The following is a 24,084-nucleotide window of genomic DNA, read 5'->3' as shown; positions in this document are numbered from 1 at the left end:
AAAATCGCATTATTGGGCTGGGAAGGTGGCTCAGTGGTAGAGTGCTTGCCTTGCATGCCTGAGGCCCTGGGTTCGATTCCTCAGCACCACATAAGCAAAAAAAAAAAAAAAAAAAATCGCATTATTTTAGAATTGATTTGTGATTATTTAATTGGCTTTCAAATTTTTTAATGATGAAATGATTTTTGACTATAACATAAAATTAAGTGATTTGTTTTGTAACTATACAAGTAGTTATATTGTTTGGCACATGCTTTGATGTTGCTTAAGATTTTAATCTATTACAGGCCATTCCAGTGATTAATGGAAGAGAGTTAGAGCGTCCTCTTGCTGTTCAACTTTGTGATCAGTGGGACAATCCAGCACTAGTACCAAATGTAAAAATAAGTCTCATAAAAGCCAGCAGTTTAAAGGTGAGTTTTATAAATGTCTTGAGAGTTTTTCACTTACAGTTCTCTAGGACTGGGGTTGTATGTAATTCATTGGTAGAGTCCTTTTTCATAATGGGCTTGAATTCAATGTCTAGCACCAAAAAATAAATTCTTATAATATCCTTAGGTGTTTCTTTTTGTTTCAAAAATACAGTTTTAAGCCAAATGCCAGTGGCTTATGCCTGTAATCCTAGCTACTTAGTAGACTGAGATCTGAGGACTGCAGTTTGAAGCCAGCCTGGGGAGGAAATTCTGTGAGACTCTTTATTTCAAATTAGCCACCAGAAAAGCTGGAAGTAGAACTGTGACTCAGGTAGTAGAGCGCTAGTCTTGCATACAAAAAGCTCAAGGACAATGCCCTGGCCCAGAGTTCAAGCCCCAGGACCAGCACAAAATATAAGTATATATGAATATATAAAACATATATATGTACATACTGTTTTAAACTGGGTTGTCAGTATATCTTAGTTACTCAAGAGACTGAGAATTGAGGATCATGGTTTGAAGCTAGCCAGGCATGAAAGTTCATGAGATTCTCATTTCCATTTAACCACCAGAAAGCTGGAAGTAAAGCTGTAGCTCAAGTGATAGAGTGCCAGCCTTGACCTCAGAAAGCTCAAGGAAAGTGGCCAGGCCCTGAGTTCAAGCTCCAAAACCAACATACATGTGCGCACGCGCACACATATACACACACACACACACACACACAGAGTTTTTAGTTGGGCACAGTGGCTAATATCTGTAATCTTAGCCACTCGGGAGGCAGAAATCAGAGGATCATGGTTCAAGGCCTGCCAGGGCAAAAAGAAATTTCTTAGACTCCATTTTAATTAATGGCTGGCCATAATAGTGCTGGCCTATTATCCCAGACACTGGGGAAGCACAGTGGCTGAGTGCATTGGCATATATCTGTCATCTCCAGCTACACTAGAAGCACAGGTAGGAGACTTGAAGCCCAGGCCAGAGCCAGGCATAAAATGAGATTCTGCCTTGGAAACAACCAGTGCAAAAAAGGACTGGAGGCATGATAAAAGTGGTATAGCCCCAGCCCTCTTTTGCACTGGTTATTGCTATTGCTCTGAATTCAATCCTTAGTACCAGCCTCCAAAAATATGTATATAAAATGTGTATGTATATAAAACAATATGATTACATATATGTAATGTACAGTTCTTTTTTGTCGGTCATGGGGCTTGAACTCTGGTCCGGGGCACTGTCCCTCAGCTCTTCAGCTCAAGGCTAGCACACTACCACTTGAGCCATAGTGCCACTTCCATAACGTACAGTTTTACATAACCTTTATTACTGCTTATAAGTTTGCTTGAAATTATATTTATTTTGAGGAAATAAAATTTATAGGTTGCAGTCAGTGTAACAAGGGGTCAGACGATTAATTCTAACAACATAAATGGAGACTTAGTGTAGGTTAAGGAATAGCCATTCCTTGGAAAATGTGCTGAGCTAAGAAAAGAAGAAGCATGCAAATACTTCTAGAGCTTGGACAGATCTACTAAACCTATACTGGATTGTGTTCTACAATGAAGCTTCTCTCCCATCATTCTTTTCATTGGTTAAGCCTGAACACCCTTTTGCCAAATTTGAATACACACATAGTGATTAGCTCACCAGAAAATAAGAGGTTTAGATATAAGCAGTTTTAGCAGGTTACATATGAGGTTAGATAGGAGTATTGGAGCAGCCAGTTGCTTTATAATCTAGTGGAGACTTTAGGTTCTTGGGCAAAGTTGGAGCCCCTCTTGCTAGGGGAAAGATCTTTGACAAGTTTTATTTACTTTTTTTTAATTTTTATATAGTTGTTTTACTTGTTTTTTGTTTGTTGTGGAGCTTGAACTCAGGGCCTGGGCACTGTCTCTGAGCTTTTGTGCTCAAGGCTAGTGTTCTACCACTTTATATAGTACCTTTATTGTTCGCTACCAACTTGTTGCCAAGGAAGTTGGAGAAAGTGTAATGTTATATTCACATAATCTGGAGTATTGCACACATATTTTATAAATGTGATGAGAAAAATAGTTGATAGTGTGTGAAGGTGGCGGACCTTATGAAATTATTTCCATTAGAATTCCACAGATTTCTCAAGATCTCACAAGTTGAACTTAAATCCCAGGTACTGAGGGGAGGGGAGATCAATGTTTTAGGCCAAGCTGAACCGGAAAAGTTATTAAAGCATGATACTGTCTAAGCCAGTAGCTGGATGTGGCAACTAATAGCTGTCACAGCATATTTTAAAATATATTTAAAACAAAAGTAAAGGTGCATGGCTCAACCCTTGAGGTTAGCCCCATTTAAAAAAGAAGTCACTGACATTAAAGCACAAAATTGTCCTCTGAGAGTAATGGACCTATTTTTCTAGTAAAGTAATGAGATTCTTGTCAAAAGAAGATTATGATATTGCTGCTATATAGTATTGAATGCAAGCATTTTCTGACAAGGATTTGGGATTTAGATAGGAGAAATACTTCAGAAAAATGGGTTGAGAGACATTGGATCCAGGAGTAAATGAGACAAGTTTAAATATAGTACTTTATCCTATAGTTTTATGTACTCTTCATTTTTTTTCTCCCCAATTATTGCCTCTTTTTGGTCAGTATGTATTATTATTCTTTGTTTTTTTTGTCAGTCATGGGGCTTGAACTCTGGGCTTGGGCTCTGTCTTTACACTCTTCAGCTCAAGGTGAGCGTGCTACCACTTGAGCCACAGCGCCACTTATGGTTTTCTAGTGGTTTCTTGGAGATAAGAGTCTCACGAACGTTCCTGCCCGGGCTGGCTTTGAACTGCCATCCTCAAATCTCAGCCTCCTGAGTAGCTAGGATTACAAGCATGAGCCATCAGCGCCCGGAAGTATGTATTATGTAAACTTACTCTTTCTGTTGTCCAGGCCAGCCTTCTGATTGAGCTTCTTGCCTCATACTACTCAGTGCTAGAACTGCAAGTGTGGCTACTATACCTATTTTCTTTGGTCTTCTTAAGCAGAAATGAGTATTAAGAGTTTAGGAGAGTCTGATTTTCTGCCGTTATAATTTCCAATTCACTTTCTTTCTGCATATGTGCTTTCACTTTCTTTCTGCATATGTGCTTCCAAGAAAGCTAAGTCATGATTATTTTCAGCCTCAGAATAAGGGTGTCATTCTAGTTTCTAGAGAAACATTTATTAAAGACTGGTATTCTCTGTCCAGTTATTTGGATTTGTGACCACTGATCACTAATCACTTGAAGGTGGAAGCTTAATCATCACTATGAAGTAATATCATAGTAAAGATATAAGAAGCACACCCGAGTAAAAATTCAAGATAAATACAAAGAACAGAGATAGTATTAAGATCCCTACACTTGAATATATGTGCATGTATTTCTCCAGTGCTCTCTTCCATTCCTGCTAATGGTATACACCATTAGTATCCAAATTTCATTTAATTAATCAGTGATATCTACACAGTGAACTTAGAATTTTATAGCTTGATGGTTTTAATATGAAATTTTACTTTGGTGGGCTCTAATAAGTATTCTTTTAGATTATGTGATTATTATGTGATTATTTCAACTAATTTTAGATTATGTGATTATTTCAACTAATTTCAACTAATATGATTTTTTTTACATTTTAGCAGTATATGCAAACAAATAAATATAATTTATAAAATAGGAATATATTAACATTATAATAAAAGAAGATATGCTTGCCAGGCACTGGTGGCTCACACCTATAATCCTACTCAGGAAGCTGAGATCTGAGGATCATGGTTCAAAACCAGTCTGGGCAAGAAAGTCCGTTAGACTCTTCAGTTAACCACCAGAAAACTGGAAGTGGCTCTGTGGCTCACGTTGTAGAACGCTAGCCTTGAGCTGAAGAGCTGAGGGACAGTGCCCAGGCCCAGAGATCAAGACCCACGACTGACCCCGCCCCCCCCCCCCCCCCAAAAAAAAAAAAAAAAAGAAGATATCCTTATTGGTCTATAGAATTTTGTAATTAACCTTGAAAAAATTTTGTTTTGGTTTTAGCTCACACCTTCAAACCAGCAACATAAAACAGATGAAAAAGGCAGGGCTAATTTTGGAGTGTTCCTTGTTTTCGCTTCTAGGTAAGGAGAAATTTAATAGATATTGATATTACACAAATTGACTTAGTCTCCCTAAAATAGTTAATTAAACTTTGTCTATTAAACAAGTTGTCTAAGTTGTCTCTGAATTTTTTGAGTTTATTATAACTAATGTAGTTTTAATCTCTCTTCCCCATTCATTTTTTTCTATTGTTCTTAGGGGAGAACATACTATCCAGGTTAAAGCCACCTATAACAAGAGTACCATAGAAGGACCTGTAATTAAGTTAATGGTTCTTCCAGACCCTGAAAAACCCATTCGTCTCAACGTTAAATATGACAAAGATGCTTCTTTCTTAGCAGGGGATGTTTTCACTGGTGAGAATTTCACAGAATTTAAAAAATCAGTAATGATAATTTGTGGGATGATTATTTACATGTGTTATTCAATATCAAGCATGCTTATCTGTGACTTTTAAATGTAAAGAAAATAAATGATTTAACACCTCTTTGTACAATCCTTTAATGTTAAGAATGAACCTAAAGTACATATACAAACTGGTTGCTTTAGCTCATGAAATCTTCCTTAATTTATTGAATTAAATGCAACATGAACTAAATGGTGACAGTTGAGGCGTTATGCTACACTAATATTTTGTGATAAATCTATCAGAACCAGTATCTTACAACTTAATTTGAATGGAAAGAATCATATCAGGATTTATGATTAAAGATTTCAGAACACCAAATACTTAGTGAATATCTATTCTGTTGGGCCATTAATTATAGTCAGAGTATTCAGTTTATCAATGAGTGTAGTATAATTTACATAAGCAACTTAGTGGCTCTTGATAAATCAATAAGAAATCAGTATTTGCTTTACACAAGTAATTTCCTGGAAGACTTGTCTTATTGAAGGGGATAAATGCATATATATAGATGAGTAGTGAAAAAAGACTTCAAATTTTTTAACAATTAAATTACATGTCAATAGCCTTTTATGTTTTATAATTTCTTTGTTAAATCTGTTTGAGAGAACTTAATACTTTTATAATTGAAAAATCGGTCACAGTTGACAAATCTCATATACCGATGGTACATAAGATGAGAGCATTGTCTAATTATAGTTTTCTGTATGCTATTGCAAATCATAAGGAAGAAGTAACTGTTCTGTTCTAATACATATAGCATGTGATGTCTTGGCCAATTGGCTAGAATTTACGTTATGTCAGACTATGAACAGTAGCAAAGATATGTTTGTTAAATTTCTGGAGGAGAGCTTAATGTCCAGATTTAGCTCCAGATTGCAAAGTTTTCCAGATGGATTGTTGGGAATATTGATTAAAAAATAGTCTTATTTTCTTATTCTTCAAAATATTCCTACTAAAAATTAAATAAGAAGATTGCTTTATATTTATCTTGACAGATTTTATGGTTAGTGTTATTTCTGAAGATGAAAGTACCATAAAAAATATTAATGCTGCACGTATTTCCATGAAAATGTGGAAACTGACTGGCAATGTGAATCGACCACCTGCAAATGTGAGTAAAAAGAAGCATTTTTAGAAGTTAAAAATGTAACTTAAATTGCTGGGGACAGGGCTCTTAACTGTAATTTTAGCTACTTGGGAGGCTGAGAATGGGAGGCCAATGCAGACAAAATTTCAAAAGAACTCTTGTCAGCTTAGCATCATGAGATTCTGATAATGAGAAGATCTCATTTCTAGCCCAACCTAGGCAGAAAAGTCTTGCAAGACTCCAACTCCTCTGAAGAATCATCTGGTATGGTGGTGTATGTCCTTCATGCCAGGTACCACCAAAAGCCAAAAATAGTTAGATTTTGATCCAAGATCATATGCCTTGGAATCAAGACACAAAACAACCACTGCAACAAAAGGCTGGAGAAGTGGCTCAGTAGTAGAGCACTTGCTTAGCATAAGGCCTTAAATTCATCTCCCAGTACTTAAAGTAAAATTAAGCCTAATTTAGTGTGAAAATAAACAATGTATATATTTGAGAACTAGAAATGGATCTTAATTTCTTGGGATATAAAGAGAAAAATATATCAGCATATTTCAATTAAGTATTAATACTTTCCTGTTGTTTTCTTGAAATGGGATTCTACACTGTCACTTTGGCTGTCCTCTCCTCAGCCTCCTAAGAAGCCAAGGATTATAGGAAACTACCTCTGCATCCAGAACATTGATGATATTGAAAAATAGTAGCCGGGCTGGGAAGGCGGCTCAGTGGTAGAATGCTTTCCTTGCATGCATGAGGCCTGGGTTTGATTCCTCAGCACTACATGAGCAGAAAAAGCATAACGCCTCAACTGTCACCATTTCGTTCATGTTGCATTTACAGAATTTCACAATTCAAGTGATAGAGTGCTAGCCTTGAGCTGAAGAGCTGAGGGACAGCACCCAGGTCCAAAGTCAAATATATAATGTGTGTAAATATATATAATGTAAATAATGTAGAAAATTAGAGCACAAAGATGTTGATAAACTACAGGATAGAGATAGAGGGATGTGAGGAGACAAGTTTAAATACATGGAACAGAACCGTCTATTGGAAATATCACATGTGGGACTTTTCTGATAGCCAGGAAAAAAAAGATTAAAAGAAATTAGTCAAGCTGGGTGCTTATGGCTCACACCTGTAACCTTAGCTACTCAAGAGGCTGAGATATGAGGATAACAATTCTAAGCCAACTAGGGCAGTAAATTCCATGAGACTCTCATATCTAGTTAGCCTCCAAAATGCTGGAAGTAAAGCTATAGCTTAAGTGATAGCACAAAAATAGCTCAGGGACAATGTCTAGACCCTGAATTCAAGCCCCAGGATTGGCATAAGAGAGAGAGAGAGAGGGAGGGAAGGGAGGAAGGGGTGGGAGGGAGGGAGGGAGGAAGAGAAAGAGAGAGACAAAATAAATTAGAGAAAACTTTTGTTTTTTAACTTGTAATCCTAGCTACTCAGTAAGGTAAAACCTGAGAATCCTGGTTTGAAGCCAGCTTGTGCAGAAAATGCCTTAAAATTTATTTGCAAAAAACCAGAAGTAGAGTTGTGGTTTGAGTGGTATAGTACCAGCCTTGATTGGAAAAATCTGGCCAAGGCCTTATTCATAGCTGGCCTGGAACTCATAATTATCCTGTCTCAGTCTCCTGAATGCTGAGATTATCAGCTTGCACCACTGCTCCCAGTGAAGTAAAATTAAATATTTTTAATCTAATACAGTAGGAATTAGCCACATAAGCTATTGGCTTCTTATACTATGTAGGACAAATTTGAAATGTCTCATATTGTAAACAAATCTTAAAATTTGTCAGCGCAAATCCCAATTTAATAATCCACTTCAGCATTTATGGTTTATTTATATCTGCTTTAGAAGTTAGTTTTATAGTCTTAAGGTTAATAGCTGGAAGCAACCTTAATTTAGACTAACAGTCTTGTAAAGCTATCACCTTAAAATACAATTACCACCATAGACATCATATATGTGATACCTTTCAATTGTGATTTTTCTTGTTGTGAAATGCATGTGTTTTAAAATCCTTACATGTGTTCTTATATATTTAGAAATGGAAATAGTCTGATTCACAATCATTTCACATAGTAAGTTTTCATCTTAAATGTCTTCTGTTAATGAGCATTGCTTCCTTCTTTTTACCTTTCTAGGCAGAAACATTTAGTTGTAATAAAATAAAAGATAATGACAAGGAAGAAGGCTGCTTCTATTTCAGGTATTTTTCAAATTATTTTCTATTTTCAAGCATATTTTGTTACAGAGCAATTCAGCCTTAGAAATACTGCCTGCTGCTATGGCTTGAGTGGTAAGGCTTGAGCTGAAGAGCTGAGGGACAGCGTCCAGGCCCAGAGTTCAAGCCCCACGACCGACAAAAAAGAAAAAAGTTAAAGAAATATTGCCTAAGGGAATATTCTAAGGGAAAGTAATTCTTCATCAAAAAAATGTTATTAGTATCTCATTTTTGCTGGGAAATTGTTTTTGGGGAAAGACATTAATTGCATATTTTTATAAATAGTTTTATAAATGATAAGGAGAGAGACAGTTGTGATAGTTGTATTATCCTTAAAACTCAAAGTCATGAGAAGAATGACTGTATTGTAATATAGCCCTTTATACTTTATTACATGGAATTCTATAATTCTAGGATTTTATGCAGAAATAAAGAACATTAGATTATTTCTCTTTTTATGTGAGATGAGGTGTTGCTTCCTCACTATGGACCTCCATTTTCAACTCTTAAAAGAGGTTTTAAAATAATTATTTAGAAAGTTTTTGGCGTTTTATGGTTCGTTTTGTTTTTCCCTATGATGTCTTTAATTTTTTTCTTTTTTCTCTGTTGGTTGTAAGGCTTGAATTCAGGCCTGGCCACTTTCCCTAAGCTCTTTTGCTTAAGGCTAGCGCTTTACTTCTTTGAACCACAGCTCTACTTCAGATTTTTTTGTGTGGTTAATTGGAGATAAGAGTTTCAGGGGGACTTCTGCTCAGGTTGGCTTCAAACCATGATCCTCAGATCTCAGTCTCATGTTAGAATTACAGGCATGAGCCACTGGTGACTGGCTGATTTGTTTAAATTTTTAAGAGAACCAAAACACTGTATTTGTTTAGTGCTCCTCCACGTACATTTTAATTAGTGTATATTGTCCAATGTTTTTTCATTGTTGTGTAGTAATCCAAAGTGTATACTTAATACATCATATGAAACCATTAAACCAGTAAACCATTCTATTGATAACCACTTATATCGTTCTCAGTTTGGAACTGTTAGAAATACTGTTTTGGAAAGATAGCTGGTGGCTCATGCCTTTAATCCTACTTAAGAGGCTGAGATCTGAGGATTGCACTTCAAAGCCAGCCTGGGCAGGAAAGTCCATGTAACTCTAATCTCCAGTAAACCACCACCAGAAGTGGTGCTGTGGCTCAAGTGGTAGAGCACAAGCCTTGAGCTAAAGAGCTCAGTGACAGCGCCCAGGCCCAGAGTTCAAGCCCCATGACCACCACCCCCAAAAAAAATATATATAAATACACATAGTATGTATTATATATAATGATGTATATAGCATATATTTCTATAATATAAAATATATACAAAGATTATTTTGTGAATATATGATAGCTTTACACATACAGTTGGGTCAAATGTTTAATGAAACTAAACATAAATATGTGTTTAGCTTTAGTAGCTGCTGCCAAAAATTCTGATACATTTTTGCCCATATGATGTACATACCAGTGGTGTATATGAGTTGCCATTGCTCTGTAATTCATAAATACTTGACTTTGTCTATCTGAACTTTAGTATTCTGATGATTGAATAGCAGCATCACACTGTTTTAGTTTGAACTTTCTTTTTTCATCATATATGTATGATGAAAAGAAAAAAGTACATATATATTAGCATAATTCAGTTGTTCAAGGAAGGATTTTCATTTTAACATTTCCACACATGTAAACATTACTCTCTGTCACTACCCTATCTCTTGCCCCCTTTTTAAAACAATTTCAGCAGGTTTCATTGTTTTATTGTCATACATGCCAAAGAAACTACTGCCCTCGTTCTCATTCACCCTTTCATTGATCCTCCTTTGTCCCACTGGTACCCTTTTCCCATCCAAGTTTGTTTTACTTTCCTATTTTTTTTTTTTTTTTAGTGTGTGTATAAATTATTCCAAAGGATTTCATTATGGTATTTTGAACATATATATATTTTCTTAGAATAATTGCTTTCTTCTCCCCCTACTCTTATTGAGCAATAGATTTCATTGAGGCCTCTTCATCCATAGTTGCACTATATTTCAAAATTATTCATATCTTTGTTTTTTCCCTTCATTCCCTCATCCTCCTATATAGTAGTCCCATAATTAGGATCATGTTCTGTGTTTCTGTTTGTGTATGTACAGTACATATTATATACCAAGGTGTATATATACATATAAACATGTATTTACTTATATATACACATAATCATTTAAGTATATGTGTATTTTAGATGTAGCTTCCATTTATGAGTGAAAACTTACAAATACTTGGTGTTTTTAGCTTGGTTTATCTCATTCAATGCCATGTTCTAGAGTTCCATCCATTTTCTTGCAAATGCTACAATTTTCTTTTTCTTGATGACTGTGTGATATTCAATGATATATATACCATCTTCTTTCCATTTATCTGTTATTTATAGCTAAGATGTTTGGCTGTTGTGAACAGTGCTACTATAAACATGGATATGCTAGTGTCTTTTTGTTGTTTTTTTGTACAAAAGAGTTGCCATTAAGAAAGCATGAATACAGGGGCTGGGAAGTTGGCTCAGTGGTAGAGCACTTGCCTTGCATACATGAAGCCCTGGGTTCGATTCCTCAACACCACATAAGCAAAAAAGAAAAAAGCTGGAAATGGTGCTGTGGCTCAAGTGGTAGAGTGCTAGCCTTGACTGAAGAGCTGAGGGACAGTGCCCAGGCCTAGGCCCCACGACTGGACACCCCCCCCCCCCCCAAAAAAAAAAAAGCATGAATATAATATATTTTGATCAAGTGTCTTTCTTGTATTTTGATTTATACTTTTTTGGATAATGCCAAATAGTGGTATAATGAGATCATAATGTTGACCTATTTTTAGTTTTTGTTTTTTATTTTTGGGTCCAGTAGTGGGGCCTGAACTCTGGGCCTGGGCGCTGTCCCTCAGCTCTTCAGCTCAAGGCTAGCACTCTACCACTTGAGCCACAGCGCCACTTCCGGCTTTTTTCTTTTTGCTTATGTGGTGCTGAGGAATTGAACCCAGGGCCTCATGCATGCAAGGCAAGCGCCCTACCACTGAGCCACCTTCCCAGCCCCCCCTATTTTTAGTTTTTGAGGAACTTTCCTACTGATTTTGTGTTTACACAAGTTTACATTTCACCAAAGGTGTATGAGGGTTCTTTTTTCCTCTTATCTTTCTAAGCAGTTATTTCCTTGATTCTCAGTCTGACTAGAAAAAGAAACAATCTTAGTATTATTTGGATTTGCATTTTCTTTTTTCCTTTTTTCTGGTCCTGGGCTTGAATTCAAAGCCTAAGTGCTGCCCTAGGCCTTTGTGCTCAAGGCTAGTACTTGCTCTACCACAGCATCACTTCTGGCTTTTTCTGGGTAGTTTATTGGAGCTAAGAGTCTCATGGACTTTCCTGCCTGGACTGGCTTCGAACCATGATCCTGATATCTCAGCCTCCTGAGTAGCAATGATTACAGGCATGAGCCATCAGTGCCCAGCTAGATTTGCATTTTCTTTATGGTTAATGATGTTGAAAATGTATCTTTGCCATTTGTGCTTTTTTTTTTTTTTTTTTTTTTTTTTTTTAGAGAATTGTCAATTTACTTGCCTATTTATTTGGCTGTGATTATTCATTCTTTCACATTTAAGTGTTTTGAGCTCCTTATATAGCGTAGGTTACCCTTATCTATTGAATAACAGGCAAAGATTTTCTCCTGTTCTGTGGTTTGTCTCTTGGTTCTGGTAATTATTGTTTCTTCTGCTATGCAGGGACTTTAATTTGTAGAGTCCCATTTATCAGTGTATGCTCTTTATTTCAGGCAATTAGACTCCTAATTTGGAAAGTATTACTTTGCCTGTAATTTCCATAGTTTTCTCTGTTTTTCCAGCATTAGATTTAGAGTTATTGTCATTTTTAATCCATTTGAGTTGATTCTGGCCAGGAGGAGTAGGGGGGGATAGGGAGGAAAGTAGGGGGTGCTAGGCTGGGGCTTGAATTTTGGGCCTGGGCACTGTCTCTGAGGTTTGGTGCTCAAGACTAGCAGTTTACCACTTGAGCCACAGCTCTGCTTCTGGATTTTTACTTGTTAATTGGAGATACAAGTCTCATGAACTTTCCTGTCCAGACAAGCTTTGAACCATACCATGATCCTTAAATCTCAGCTTCCTAAGTATTTTAGAATTATAGGTGTAAGCCATCAACACCTGGCTTGGAGTTGATTTTTGTACAGGGTAGATTTAGGGATAAAGTTTAGTCTCCTACAAGTAGAAAAACCAGTCTTTGTAACACCATTTGTTGAAGAGACTATCTTCTCCTAGGTAGGTTTGAGACTTACCTTCTTATGGATATGTTTTTGGCTCCCTAGTTGAAAATTAGATAGCTGTAAGGGTGGCTTGTACTTTCTCAACTTTATTTCCTGTTCTTTCCCTTTAAAAAAAAATTTTTTTTTTAACCATGTACAGAGTCTTGGTATGAAAGTATGTTTAGGTAATAAGCCTGTGTGTAAGAAAAATTTTGAATCAAGGTGGATGTAGTATTGGTAATGATTTTTCATTATTCATTTACTTGTGGAAGGAAATTTGAATTCATTGGTGCCTTATAAGTTATAGTATATCTTACCACTTTTTTTTTTTCCCATTTAGGGATAAAGTAATTCCTAACAAAGTGGGAACATATTGTATCCAGTTTGCTTTTATGATGGATAAAGCAAATATGCTCAGCAGTGAACAGGTTTGCTTACTTTTTCTGTATACTGTAATTAGCATTGCATGTAATTTTGTACTCATAAGTATTTGCTTTAAGAGTGAATTAATTAGTAGATATAAAGTAGAAATACAGTGCCCCATTCATAGAACCACATACCAAGACCCCCAGTGGATACCTGAAACTGCAGATAGTAGAAATACTAGGTATACTGTTTTCTCTATGTAAATTTTAATGGTAATCTTAATAAATTAGGCATAAGAGTTTAACAACAATAATTACAAAGTAGAATAACTAGAGACGTTACAGTATTAAAATTTGAAATTTTGAGTTTAGTTCTGAATCTATCTGTACTGCGGCTTGAACTCAAGGCCTAGGCTCTGTCTCTGAGCTTTTGTGCTTAAGGCTAGTGTTCTGCCATTTAAACCACAGCTCTACTTCAACTTTTTTGGTGCTTAATTAGAGATCAGAGTCTCACGAACTTTCCTGCCTAGTCTGGAATTGAACCCCTATCCTTAGATTTCAGCCTCCTAAGTAGCTAGGATTACAGGTGTGAGATAACAGAGCCTGGCCCATTTAATATTTTTAGGCTCCAGTTGACTATAGGTAACTGAAACTTGTAAAAGCAAAACTGGATGGATGAGGGAGTAGTACTGGAATATGATTTTTCAGGACAATTAGAATCAAATATATTTAAATTATTTAAATTCATTATAACTGAAAGTTACTTGTCATTCATTTTTTGTGCTAGTGACAGTAAACATTGTGTATAATGTGATAAAGTTGCTCATGTGAATCGTGTTGAAATATTTCAATTAATAGTATTTTAGGTTTTTGTATTCTAGATAATGAAGTTCAAGGTAGCTGTAAAGTATTTCATCTCTTTTTTTCAGTGTAGTAAAGTTTTTAGAAATTAATCTTTGGCAGTACTGGGGTTTTAAAATTCATGGTATGTGCTTACTAGTTAAGGGTTTTTCTGCTTGAGCTATGCCCTACCCCCCTTTTTTTGGTTGGCCATGGGGCTTGAACTCTGGGCCTCAGTGCTGTCTCTGAGCCTTCAGCTCAAGGTGAGCGCTCTACCACTTGAGCCACAGAGCCACTTCTATTTTTCTGGGGGTTAATTGACAAGAGTCTCACGGACTTTCCCGCCTGCGCTGGCTTTGAACCGGGACCCTCAGCTCTCAGCCTCTTGAGTAGCTAGAATTATAGGCATGAGCTACTGGCACCTGGCCCTAGCCCTTTTTATATAATTATTTTCCCAATAGGCCCACAAATTTATACCCAAATAACTTGTACTGCCATCTATGTTTTCTACATAGTTGGAGTGTTCAGCTTTTTTGGGTAACTTAGAACCACAGTCTTTCTAATCTGCCCTGATTACAGGCATTGTACGCCATGTCTACATAAAAATTAATTATACTTTTAAGTGTTCCTATGTTTATTCTTAGATGATTATTATATATATTCAAATATTGTCTAATCTCGAGTGTGGCTCATACCTGTTATCCCAGCTACCTGCTAGGCAGAGATAGAATTATAGTTAGAGAAGAGTCTGGGCAAAAAAGTCACTCAATTCAACAACCAGTATCTGTCATAGAGGCCCCATCAACATGAGAGTCCTAATTAGGAGGATCTAGGGCTAGGCTGGTCCAGACAACAATGCAGAGAGCATAAGAAAAAAACAAAAAACAAAAACTTGGGGCTGGGAAGGTGGCTCAGTGGTAGAGCACTTGCCTTGCATGCATGAGGCCCTGGGTTTGATTCCTCAGCACCCCATAAGCAAAAAAAAGAGCCGGAAGTGGCGCTGTGGCTCAAGTAGTAGAGCGCTAGCCTTGAGCTGAAGAGCTGAGGGACAGCGCCCAGGCCCAGAGTTCAGGCCCCACAACCAGACCCCCCCCCCCCAAATATATATATATATATATATATATATATATATATATATACATATATATACATATATATGCCATCATTCTTTTTTCTCTTCTCAAATAGTAAAGCATAATATTGATACATTTTTTAAATAAGAATTCTTTCTTTTTATAAGGTTATAGTTGATGTCCTACCGAATCTGCCTATGAAGTTGGTTCCTGAAATCCAGCCAGCTACTCCTGCTGTTTCTAATGTTCGTTCTATTGCCAGTAGGACCTTGGTCAGAGACTTGCATCTCAGTATTACGGTAATGTTTAACTTCTTCCAGAATTACAGAGAAACAAGAAAAAAAAGTTCTGATAATTACATGCACACTGGTTATTATAATTAGATCGAATATTTGTACTTGTATATGAATAGAGTTCAAACATACATAAAATCACTGCAAATATACTAAGAAATTATACAAAATGAATAAAGCTTTCTATCTTTATAATATGTTCCTATACTTTCTTATTCCTTAAGTATATTGTCAATGTTTATGAATGACATTGATTTCTCAATCTCCAGTTCACAGAAGGGTATAGACAGGTGTTGTGTGTGTGTCTGTGTGTGTGTCTGTGTGTCTGTGTGTGTCTTGGAGATTGAACTCGGCCTGAGCACTGTCCTTGAGCCTTTGTGTTCAAGAACAGCACTCTACTACTTGAGTCACAGTTCTACTTGGTGGTTAATTGGAGATAGGAGTTTCATGTAATTTCTTGCCCAGGTTAGTCCATCTTTGAATCTTGATCCTCAGATCTCAGCTTTCTGAGTAGCTAGGTTCATAGGCCTGAGCCATAGTACATGGATTAGAGATAGTGTCTCGATAACATTTTTGCTTGGGCAAGAATTGAACCTTAATTCTTTTGTCTTTACCTCCCAAATAGCTGAGATTGTAGGCATGGCTCCACCATACTTGGCCCTAGTTAAATTTTATTTTTTCTGTTTTAGACAAGTGGTTCTTTTGTTTTTTTAAATATTTTCTATTATTATTTATTTATCGTGAAAATACGATACAGAGGGTTACAATTACATGGGCAAGGTAATGAGTACATTTCTTTTTTTTTTTTTTTTTTCATGTATATATATATGAAATAATCATACACATTATCATCATCTTTTTTTTTTTAAATTTAATTTAATTTTATTTGTGAACATACTGTACAGAGGAGTTACAGTTACATGGGCAGGATAATGCGTACATTTCTTACCAAGCATTGCAGCCTCCTCCTTTGTTTACCCTTCACATCCCTTCCCAGCCTCCCCCCTCCCCCCCATGAGTACATTTCTTATCAAGCATTGTTGCCTCATCCTTTGTTTCCCCTTACCATCCCTTCCCATCTCCTCCCCCCCCCCCCCCCCCCCCCAAAGTTGTAAAGTTCGTTTTCTGACATAATGACTTGTACATCTCATTGTTGTGGTGGATCCACCTATATCTATTTAAATGATTTGTTTTTTCCCTTCCCCTCCACAAATTATACCAACATCAAATATAATGAAAGCAAGGGTTATACAAAGCAACAAAGAAATCATCTTATAAACGTGTTAGAAACAATCGCAAGAAAGAAACACATTTGAATACTTACCTTGGGGTTCATTTCACCTAACATCAACTTATCTGACCTTTTCTGCTTGTCTCAGATATATACTAGTTATTGCAGATAAGGGAAACCATGTGACCTATGTTTCTTTTGTTTTTGTGTCATTTTTGTTTTAAAATTTTGCTGGTGGCAAAGGAACCTTTAGGGCCTTGCAACATGCTAGGGCAGTACTTTACCACTGAGCCATATCACTAATCTTTGAAATTTTATTTCCTTTTTTTTGGGGTGGGGGAGAGGTCCGGTCATGGGGCCTGAACTCTGGGCCTGGGCGCTGTCCTTCAGCTCTTCAGCTCAAGGCTAAAGCTCTACCACTTGAGCCACAGTGCCACTTCCGGCTTTTTTCTTTTTGCTTATGGAGTCCTGAGGAATCGAACCAAGGGCCTCATGCATGCAAGGCAAGCGCTCTACCACTGAGCCATCTTCTCAGTCCTGGTCTTTTATTTCTTAAGACATGGTCAGTAAGACCATATAACCTGGGCTACTTCTCCCTAGTCATGCTCCCTTGTCACCTGTTTCATGTGTCCTGGGGCATAGGCGCCTCAAGACATCATTCCCAGCACCAAGTGAGGTTCTTAACTTGTCCTTCACAAATATTTCTGTGGTTAACAATTATGCACAAACATTGTAGAAAGTTCAGCTGGGTGCTGGTGGCTCATGCCTATAATCCTAGATACTCAGGAGGCTGAGATCTGAGGATTGCAGTTCAAAGCCATCCTGGGCAGGAAAATCCGAAAGGTTCTTATCTCCAATAAACCACCAGAAAACTGGAAGTGGTGCTGTGGCTCAAGTGGTAGAGTGCTTGCCTTGAGCTGAGGAGCTGAGAGACAGTGCCCAGGTCCAGAGTTCATGCCCCATGACCGACCAAAAAAAAAAAAAAGAATAAGTATGCGCAAGTTTAATAGTACCTTTTTGCTATTAAGCACTCTGTGTGCGTGAGTGTGTGTGTGTGTGTGTGTCTGTGTCTGTCTGTCTGTCTGTCTCCTGGGGCATGAACTCAGGGCCTGGGCAGTATACCTGAGCTTTTCTGCTCAAAACTTCTACTTGAGCCAGAGCTCCACTGCTGATTAAATGGAGATAAGAGTCTCGCTGACTTTCCTGCCCAAGCTGGCTTTGAACCTTGATCCTCAGATCTCAGCCTCGTGAGTAGTTTAGGATTATAGACATGAGCCACCAGCATTGAGTTTAAGCACTCTTTAAAAACAGATACTTAATGTATGTAATACTATGAAATTTTACAATTAAAGTGCTTGCAAAACAAAAACAAAACAAGCACTAGAGACTTCAGTCTAAGACAATGGCTCTTACTTTCTATTTTTATTTTGTTTTTGCTTAGTAGAACTCTTTTCAGTATGTGAAACACACAAACTTAGAACTGAATTTGTTGATTTAAGAAAGGTCAAGATGGCTTAATGCTGGAGCTATATATCGGACTTTTTTCTGATTTGTATTTGCTTTCTAACCCAGTCTTCTAATTACCTATTTTCTGTTCTTTATTTTAAGGATAATTATGGCAATCATACTGGAATGAATCTGGTTGGCACTGTAGTAGCTACCATTAAAGGTTTTAATGAGGAGGATATAGACATCCCACTCTTCATTGGGAAAGTTAGAACACTTGAGTTTCCTTTTGTGAATGGTTCAGCTGAAATCACAGTAAGTTTGGGTCCTGGCTAAGACTTTGGTGGTTAATACTCTAAACGTGCATATTAAGACACTTAATTGTGTGTGTGTGTGTGTGTGTGTGTGTGTGTGTGTGTGTGTGTGTGTATGAAGCTGTAATAGTTAATGTAATAATGTAATAATTTCAAGTTTGAAAGTCTGCTGAAATATTTTGTGGTTTTTGCTCTGTTACAAATTAAACCCTAAATCATCATTACTAATAGTAAGATCTTTTCCCCTGTGGAATGACAACTTTCTCTCATTCTTATGATTTTAGCTTTAATGACAGTATTTTCATATTTCATTATAATGTTGCCATTTTTTGATAGAAACAATAATGTATAGACTATGAAATTTAATAACTAATGACTAGCTTTGTTATCTTTTTTCTAAAGTGAAATTTTTTATTTACACTAGAAATATATCATGTTAAAATCATAAAGAATCATGACTGTCACCCTTTAGAGATAAAAATTTAGTACATAACTTTGTGGAGTATATATGCATACTGACACAGTATTGCATATGTTTTGTGTTTATGACCATAGCATCATTTTTATTAAAGTGTTACCAACATTTAAATGTCTGTAGTTTATAACATTAAGATCTTCATTTCTGATTTGGAGGCACCTATAGATCTGGTATCACTATAAAGAATTCTCTTATAGCATATGTAGGGCCCTGAACAATGGCTGCTTTTTTTGTTGCACCTGTTTTCTAGTCAGTCAGATCCATCTAGTGATATTGATAGTGTCAGTTGCCACCTCATTCACATTTCTTATTTTATTACAGTCATGAATAAAGTTGTTTAAAAAGTGTGAGAAGGGACATGTTTAACATTGTTTTACAATTTACCTATTCCCTGTTCATATTTTATTTTAAGATACTCCTGGCTCCCAATTTTTTTTTTCCTTTTATCTCTTATAGTATGTTGTTGTCTTGGCGGGGGGGGGGGGGGGGGGGGGGGGGGGCGGGGGGGGGGGGGGGGGGGGGGGGGGGGGGGGTGTGTTTCTTGATGGATGCTAGAGATTGAGACAAGAGCCTCCGTTGTCTACTAAGCCATACCTCCAGCCTTTCAGATGTTTTCCTCAAGAAAAATTTAGAAAACATGTCCTGAATGCTCATGTATAAGAGTTCCACATTTGTTTAGAAAAATAATCATTGCTGGGCTGGGAAGGTGGCTCAGTGGTAGAGCACTTGCCTTGCATGCATGAGGCCCCTGGGTTCGATTCCTCAGCACCACATAAACAAAAAAGCCGGAAGTGGTGCTGTGGCTCAAGTGGTAGAGCGCTAGCCTTGAGCTGAAGAGCTGAGGGACAGCGCCCAGGCCCAGAGTTCAGGCCCCACGGCCGGACTCCCCCCCCCTCCCCCCCCCCCCCAAAAAAAGATCGTTGCTTTGTCCCAGATTATAATCTATATTTGCTATGTTATTGGCATTCTCTGTATTATTTCCCTACTTGCTGTGGAAATTTCATTCTTTTTTTTAGCATGTAAAATATGTTTTATTGTTCTTTAAAAGGGCTCGTGGTTTGGTTTAATCAGGCTGTACACCTCTCATCAATTTGACACCTCTTCCCATGTCAGACTGGCTTCAGCTAGCAATACTTCATTAAATCCAAAACAACAACAAAAAGTTTTAATTATGAGAGAAAGAAAATCCAGTTCTGAGAACATTAATTTGTAATTTAAAACAAAATCAGGGCAAATGTGCCTTTATACACCCTTCTCACACAGAACCAGGAATGTAATTCTCCTTAGTCAGGTACTAACACTAATGGGCATAGTCAATAAAATTTACTACAGCATGTCAACTGAAAAGGTTTTTTGATGGTATTGATCAAAACTCTTAGAATCAACAGCCTTAGAAAGGTATGATGTTCTGATCTTGAGTAGTCTATATTATCTGTTGTCATGTTCAAAAATAAAAGAATTTCAGTTAGTACCATCATTTTTTTAAACTTTAAAGTTCTAGAATGAATGGCAAAAGTCATTATTTTTTTCTTCTGGCATGAAGGAGAAAATATACATTTGCACTTAAAAATAAAAACTCTGTCAGTAGGAAAGAGGCAGTTTACATAGCCAGCCAACATGTGAGATATCATCAGTGTGAGATGAGGTCCCAGTTCATTCTTACTGGCCTAGCTGATGCTACAAAATGAGAAGTTTATAGCTTGGCACAACAAATTCCCATAGGACATGATGACTCTAAGCCTGGATTCAGAGCCTTAGAAGCAGGGCAGTACTAATCTGAAATTTAATTCTTACATGTAAAATAGAGTAAGAGCCCCCAGTGAAGTCCTTCCACGCCCTTTGTCATTGTAGCCTGGTTGTAACTGTCTTCTACAAATGAAAAAGTGTTGAATCCAGAGGAAAATCTGTAAACATGCCACCATACCACCTCCCAAGCAACACAGTCCCTTTGCTACTGATCTGGGCTGCTTAATATTGCTTGCTTATGCTGCCTGGTACAGCCTGTGGACACACATTCATTAGCATTGCTAACTCCAAACTGGTGATTTTTTTTTCTTCCTTATCTCAGAAAGAACCTAGTAAGAAAATAACAAGGCAATCAGTGGCTAAGCTGAACTGTACATATAGGGAGCAGTTTCTCAAGACCAAAATACGGTGAATTTGCTGTTGCTCCTTTGTTTCTGGAAATCTAGGGTACAAATAAGTCCTAAAATAATAAGAAGCTATAAGAAGACAGAAAAGTCCGAATAGAGCTATAGCCCCCAACTCTTCAGTGTACCACTGTGTTCTAATTCTCTGCCTGGAGACATCTTTAATATGGCCTGAGTTGTCTTCTTCAGCAAACAAGCTTTCTGGGATACCCATTTAGCTTCAATGGATGAGAAAGATTTCTACTTTCAGCTAAGTTGTACGAGCATACTCCTTCAAATGCCATTTCCCAGTAATTTACAAAAACAAAAGGCTCCCCGCTACTTTGCCTAATATTAGATTGGGGCTTTGAAGAAAAGAAACTGAACACCCCATCATCAGTAAACACTAAAAACCACCTGCATCACACACAGACACACACACACACAGACAGACACACACACACACGTACACACACAACTGTTCTTTTTTTTCCGGGTACTTTGGAAGTTTCATTCTTATATGCATTTGTCCATTTCATGTATGCTAAATTCTTGCTTATACTTGGGTCTACTTTTGGACTCGTCATTTTTGTTAGTCTGGCAATCTTACCCTTCCCCACCCCTAAATAGCTATACATAAAGCAAACTTGGATGTATCATAAATATCTTAAATAGAACTATAAAAGAAGTAACAATGCTTATTTTATCTTTCTGTTGGGGTAATGGGGGTTTTGAACTCAGGGTCTTGTGCTTAACTAAATAACCATTTGACCCACATTCCTATCTTAAAGTTTTGGGAGCAGTACTACAGTTACAGTTGAGAGCCTTAAACAATTTCTGACACTGGGTAATGGTTACATGAAAGGTTTATTACCTAATTTCTATAATAGAAAAGAGGAAAATTTTAAAGGAAAATTAGTTTTTTAATTTATTAATTGGGAGAGAAATTTTTCTGCATATATATGTAGATGCATATAATGGACTAATAGAAGAATAATATACTGTATGTTTTTTAAAACCTTCCAACAGATTTCTTGCAAGTAAGCAAGGTAAAAAGATAATCCAGTAAAAAAAATAAAATGAGTAAAAATAAAAATGAGTAAGCATTTAATGGAAGAAAAAGTATAAATAACAGGAAAACATGAAAAGCATGACCTCAGTAGTACTTTGGGAGAGGCTAGTCAAATAATAATAATAGAATTTTAATCCCTCTTGCTTAGAAAAAAATTATGATTGCTACTAAATGTTGGTCAGTATCAGGGGAATTGAGTACTTTCCTATGATGTTGATGAGAAAATAAGTGATACATCCCTTTCTACTAAAAAAAAAAGAAAACAAGGAAATTTGATACATACCAATTAAAATAATTTGTTTTACTAGTTATTATATTTCTCGTTATCTATCCTAGAAAACACATTTACAAAAAACATTCAGTGACATATTCTTTGTTGAGTTATAGGTGGTGACTTAAAATTTTCAAACTTAAAATGTTCATTATCAAATGAATGGGTGCTATAGTGTATACTGTTAAAAATGTGTAAATTGATAGCTATGTATTTTATGATTTGATAAATTGTGAGTTTTAACTATTAAGTGTATATGTTACCTTTTCAATAGGAAGTACAGTTTTGTGTTGACATTCATGTATAATACATTGAAAATGGTTTCCAGTAATTGGTTGGAAATGAGAATTGCTTTTATGGCAGGGCTTACATTATCTATTTTTTATTTAAAAAATTCTTAAAGTACAGTTGTCTGTCTTGGGAGTGATCTATACTGTTTTCTAAATTTAAATTTTTTTGTCATTTTACTTTTCTATTTATATTTACTGTAAAAAAAAAAAAGCAGCCAAAATCTATTATTTTCTGTAGAACTTTGAAAAAAATCATTTGGGGTAAAATTTTGTAGTTTTCATTATTTACTAGTTATTTACTGTAGTCTTAAGCTAAAGCATATTTAGAGTTTTTGTGCATTAATGAAAGAACTTTTATAAACAAATCTTAAGCTTTTCAAATATCTCTTATTCTGTCACATGGGACTGGTGGATCTATTTCCATGGTAACAAGCTGTAATTTAAACTCAGCCTTGGGCTTTGGGCATTTCTTTGTGATTGCTTTTATAACTGTCATAACATTAGCTATTTTGCACTGCTTCAGATTAATGGATAAAATTGAGCAGATTTTATAGCTCAGAATGTAATGGACATTGAAGTATCTGATGTGAAGAAGGTACTTTTTCTTATTTTCTTTTACATGTAAAATTTGCATGATTTGTACTGAAAAGGTCATTTGGCTTTCAGACTAATAACAAAAGGTAAACTGATTTGTTTTATGTGTCCTGAGTAGTAATGGTGATGTTTTAATCTTTTTTGAAAATGAGTATATTTCAACTTTAAAGATTGTCCTCTTATTTGTAAATAGCGTGATAAAATACATAATATTGAAAGTTTTCTTTTTAAATTTAATTTTCCTTCCTTTTTTTTTTTTTTTAATAGAGTCTAGTGCTGGCAGAAAATAGTCCTGGAAAGGATAGTACTGAATATATTATTATTTTTGAGCCTCGGTTATCACCTTTAACAAGAACATTAGAGCCATATATACTACCATTTATGTTTTATAACGGTAAGTTTTACAGTGGTAAATTTCTAAAGTCCATTATTAAATCCCATTTGTAATGGTAGTTTCAATTAGTTTTGCTTTCTGTTAACATGATGCCGTATTTTGGTAAAGTCGCAGTTTTTAAGTTGTTAACATTATTTGAATTTTTTTTCTTAGATGTTAAGAAGCAGCAACAAATGGCAGCACTTACAAAAGAAAAGGACCAGTTATCTAAATCTATTGTTATGTATAGAAGTCTATTTGAAGCAAGCAAACAGCTTCTTGATGAAATGAAATGTAAGTCATTTTGTTTTCAAAAGCAGTAAAAAGTTATGCTTTGGGAAATGATCATGCAGGTGGTAGAAATTGTGAGACTTATCTTGTGTCTGTTTTCATTGTACTGTAAGTAAAATCAAGAAAACTGGCTTTTTTTCTTTTAAACTCAGAACCAGGCTGCTTGGCAGGCTTGTTTTGCTAATGCTCTTCTACCACTTGATATATGCTTCCAGCCTAAGCTAACTTTCAAATCTTGAACCTTGATCTCAGCCTCTTGAGTATAGCTAAGATTTACCAGCATAACCTGCTATATTGCTTTTTAGCAGTTTTTAAGATAAAATGTCTGTGTATCTTGCCATCAATTGTAAAATTTTGGGGTTTTGTATTAGAAGTCTCAATATGACACAAATTTAAGGTTTCTCACATATTCATGGTATTTGTGCCTAGTGCCTACATTATACCTAGCCTTACATTATCACATAGAGTAATGA

General features: G+C 36.2%; 1 protein-coding gene across 2 annotated transcripts in view; it reads left to right on the top strand.

Moving 5' to 3' along the window:
- Positions 1–24,084, top strand: part of Smchd1 (structural maintenance of chromosomes flexible hinge domain containing 1) — a 135,988-nt gene that overhangs the window by 78,923 nt on the left and 32,981 nt on the right. For both annotated transcript variants that reach the window (XM_042675370.1, XM_042675371.1), the window contains exons 30-39: positions 288–413; positions 4,450–4,529; positions 4,708–4,865; positions 5,914–6,029; positions 8,163–8,227; positions 12,892–12,979; positions 14,997–15,128; positions 17,962–18,114; positions 23,215–23,341; positions 23,495–23,614. In XM_042675370.1, coding sequence (XP_042531304.1) covers positions 288–413; positions 4,450–4,529; positions 4,708–4,865; positions 5,914–6,029; positions 8,163–8,227; positions 12,892–12,979; positions 14,997–15,128; positions 17,962–18,114; positions 23,215–23,341; positions 23,495–23,614 — 1,165 coding nt within the window. The remainder of the gene's footprint in view (positions 1–287; positions 414–4,449; positions 4,530–4,707; positions 4,866–5,913; positions 6,030–8,162; positions 8,228–12,891; positions 12,980–14,996; positions 15,129–17,961; positions 18,115–23,214; positions 23,342–23,494; positions 23,615–24,084) is intronic.

This window comes from Dipodomys spectabilis, unplaced genomic scaffold (genome assembly GCF_019054845.1).
Source record: "Dipodomys spectabilis isolate Male_0828 unplaced genomic scaffold, ASM1905484v1 ptg000024l, whole genome shotgun sequence".
NCBI lineage: Eukaryota > Metazoa > Chordata > Mammalia > Rodentia > Heteromyidae > Dipodomys > Dipodomys spectabilis.
Note: the sequence above shows the minus strand (reverse complement) of the source record. Positions and strands in the feature narration are given on the sequence as shown.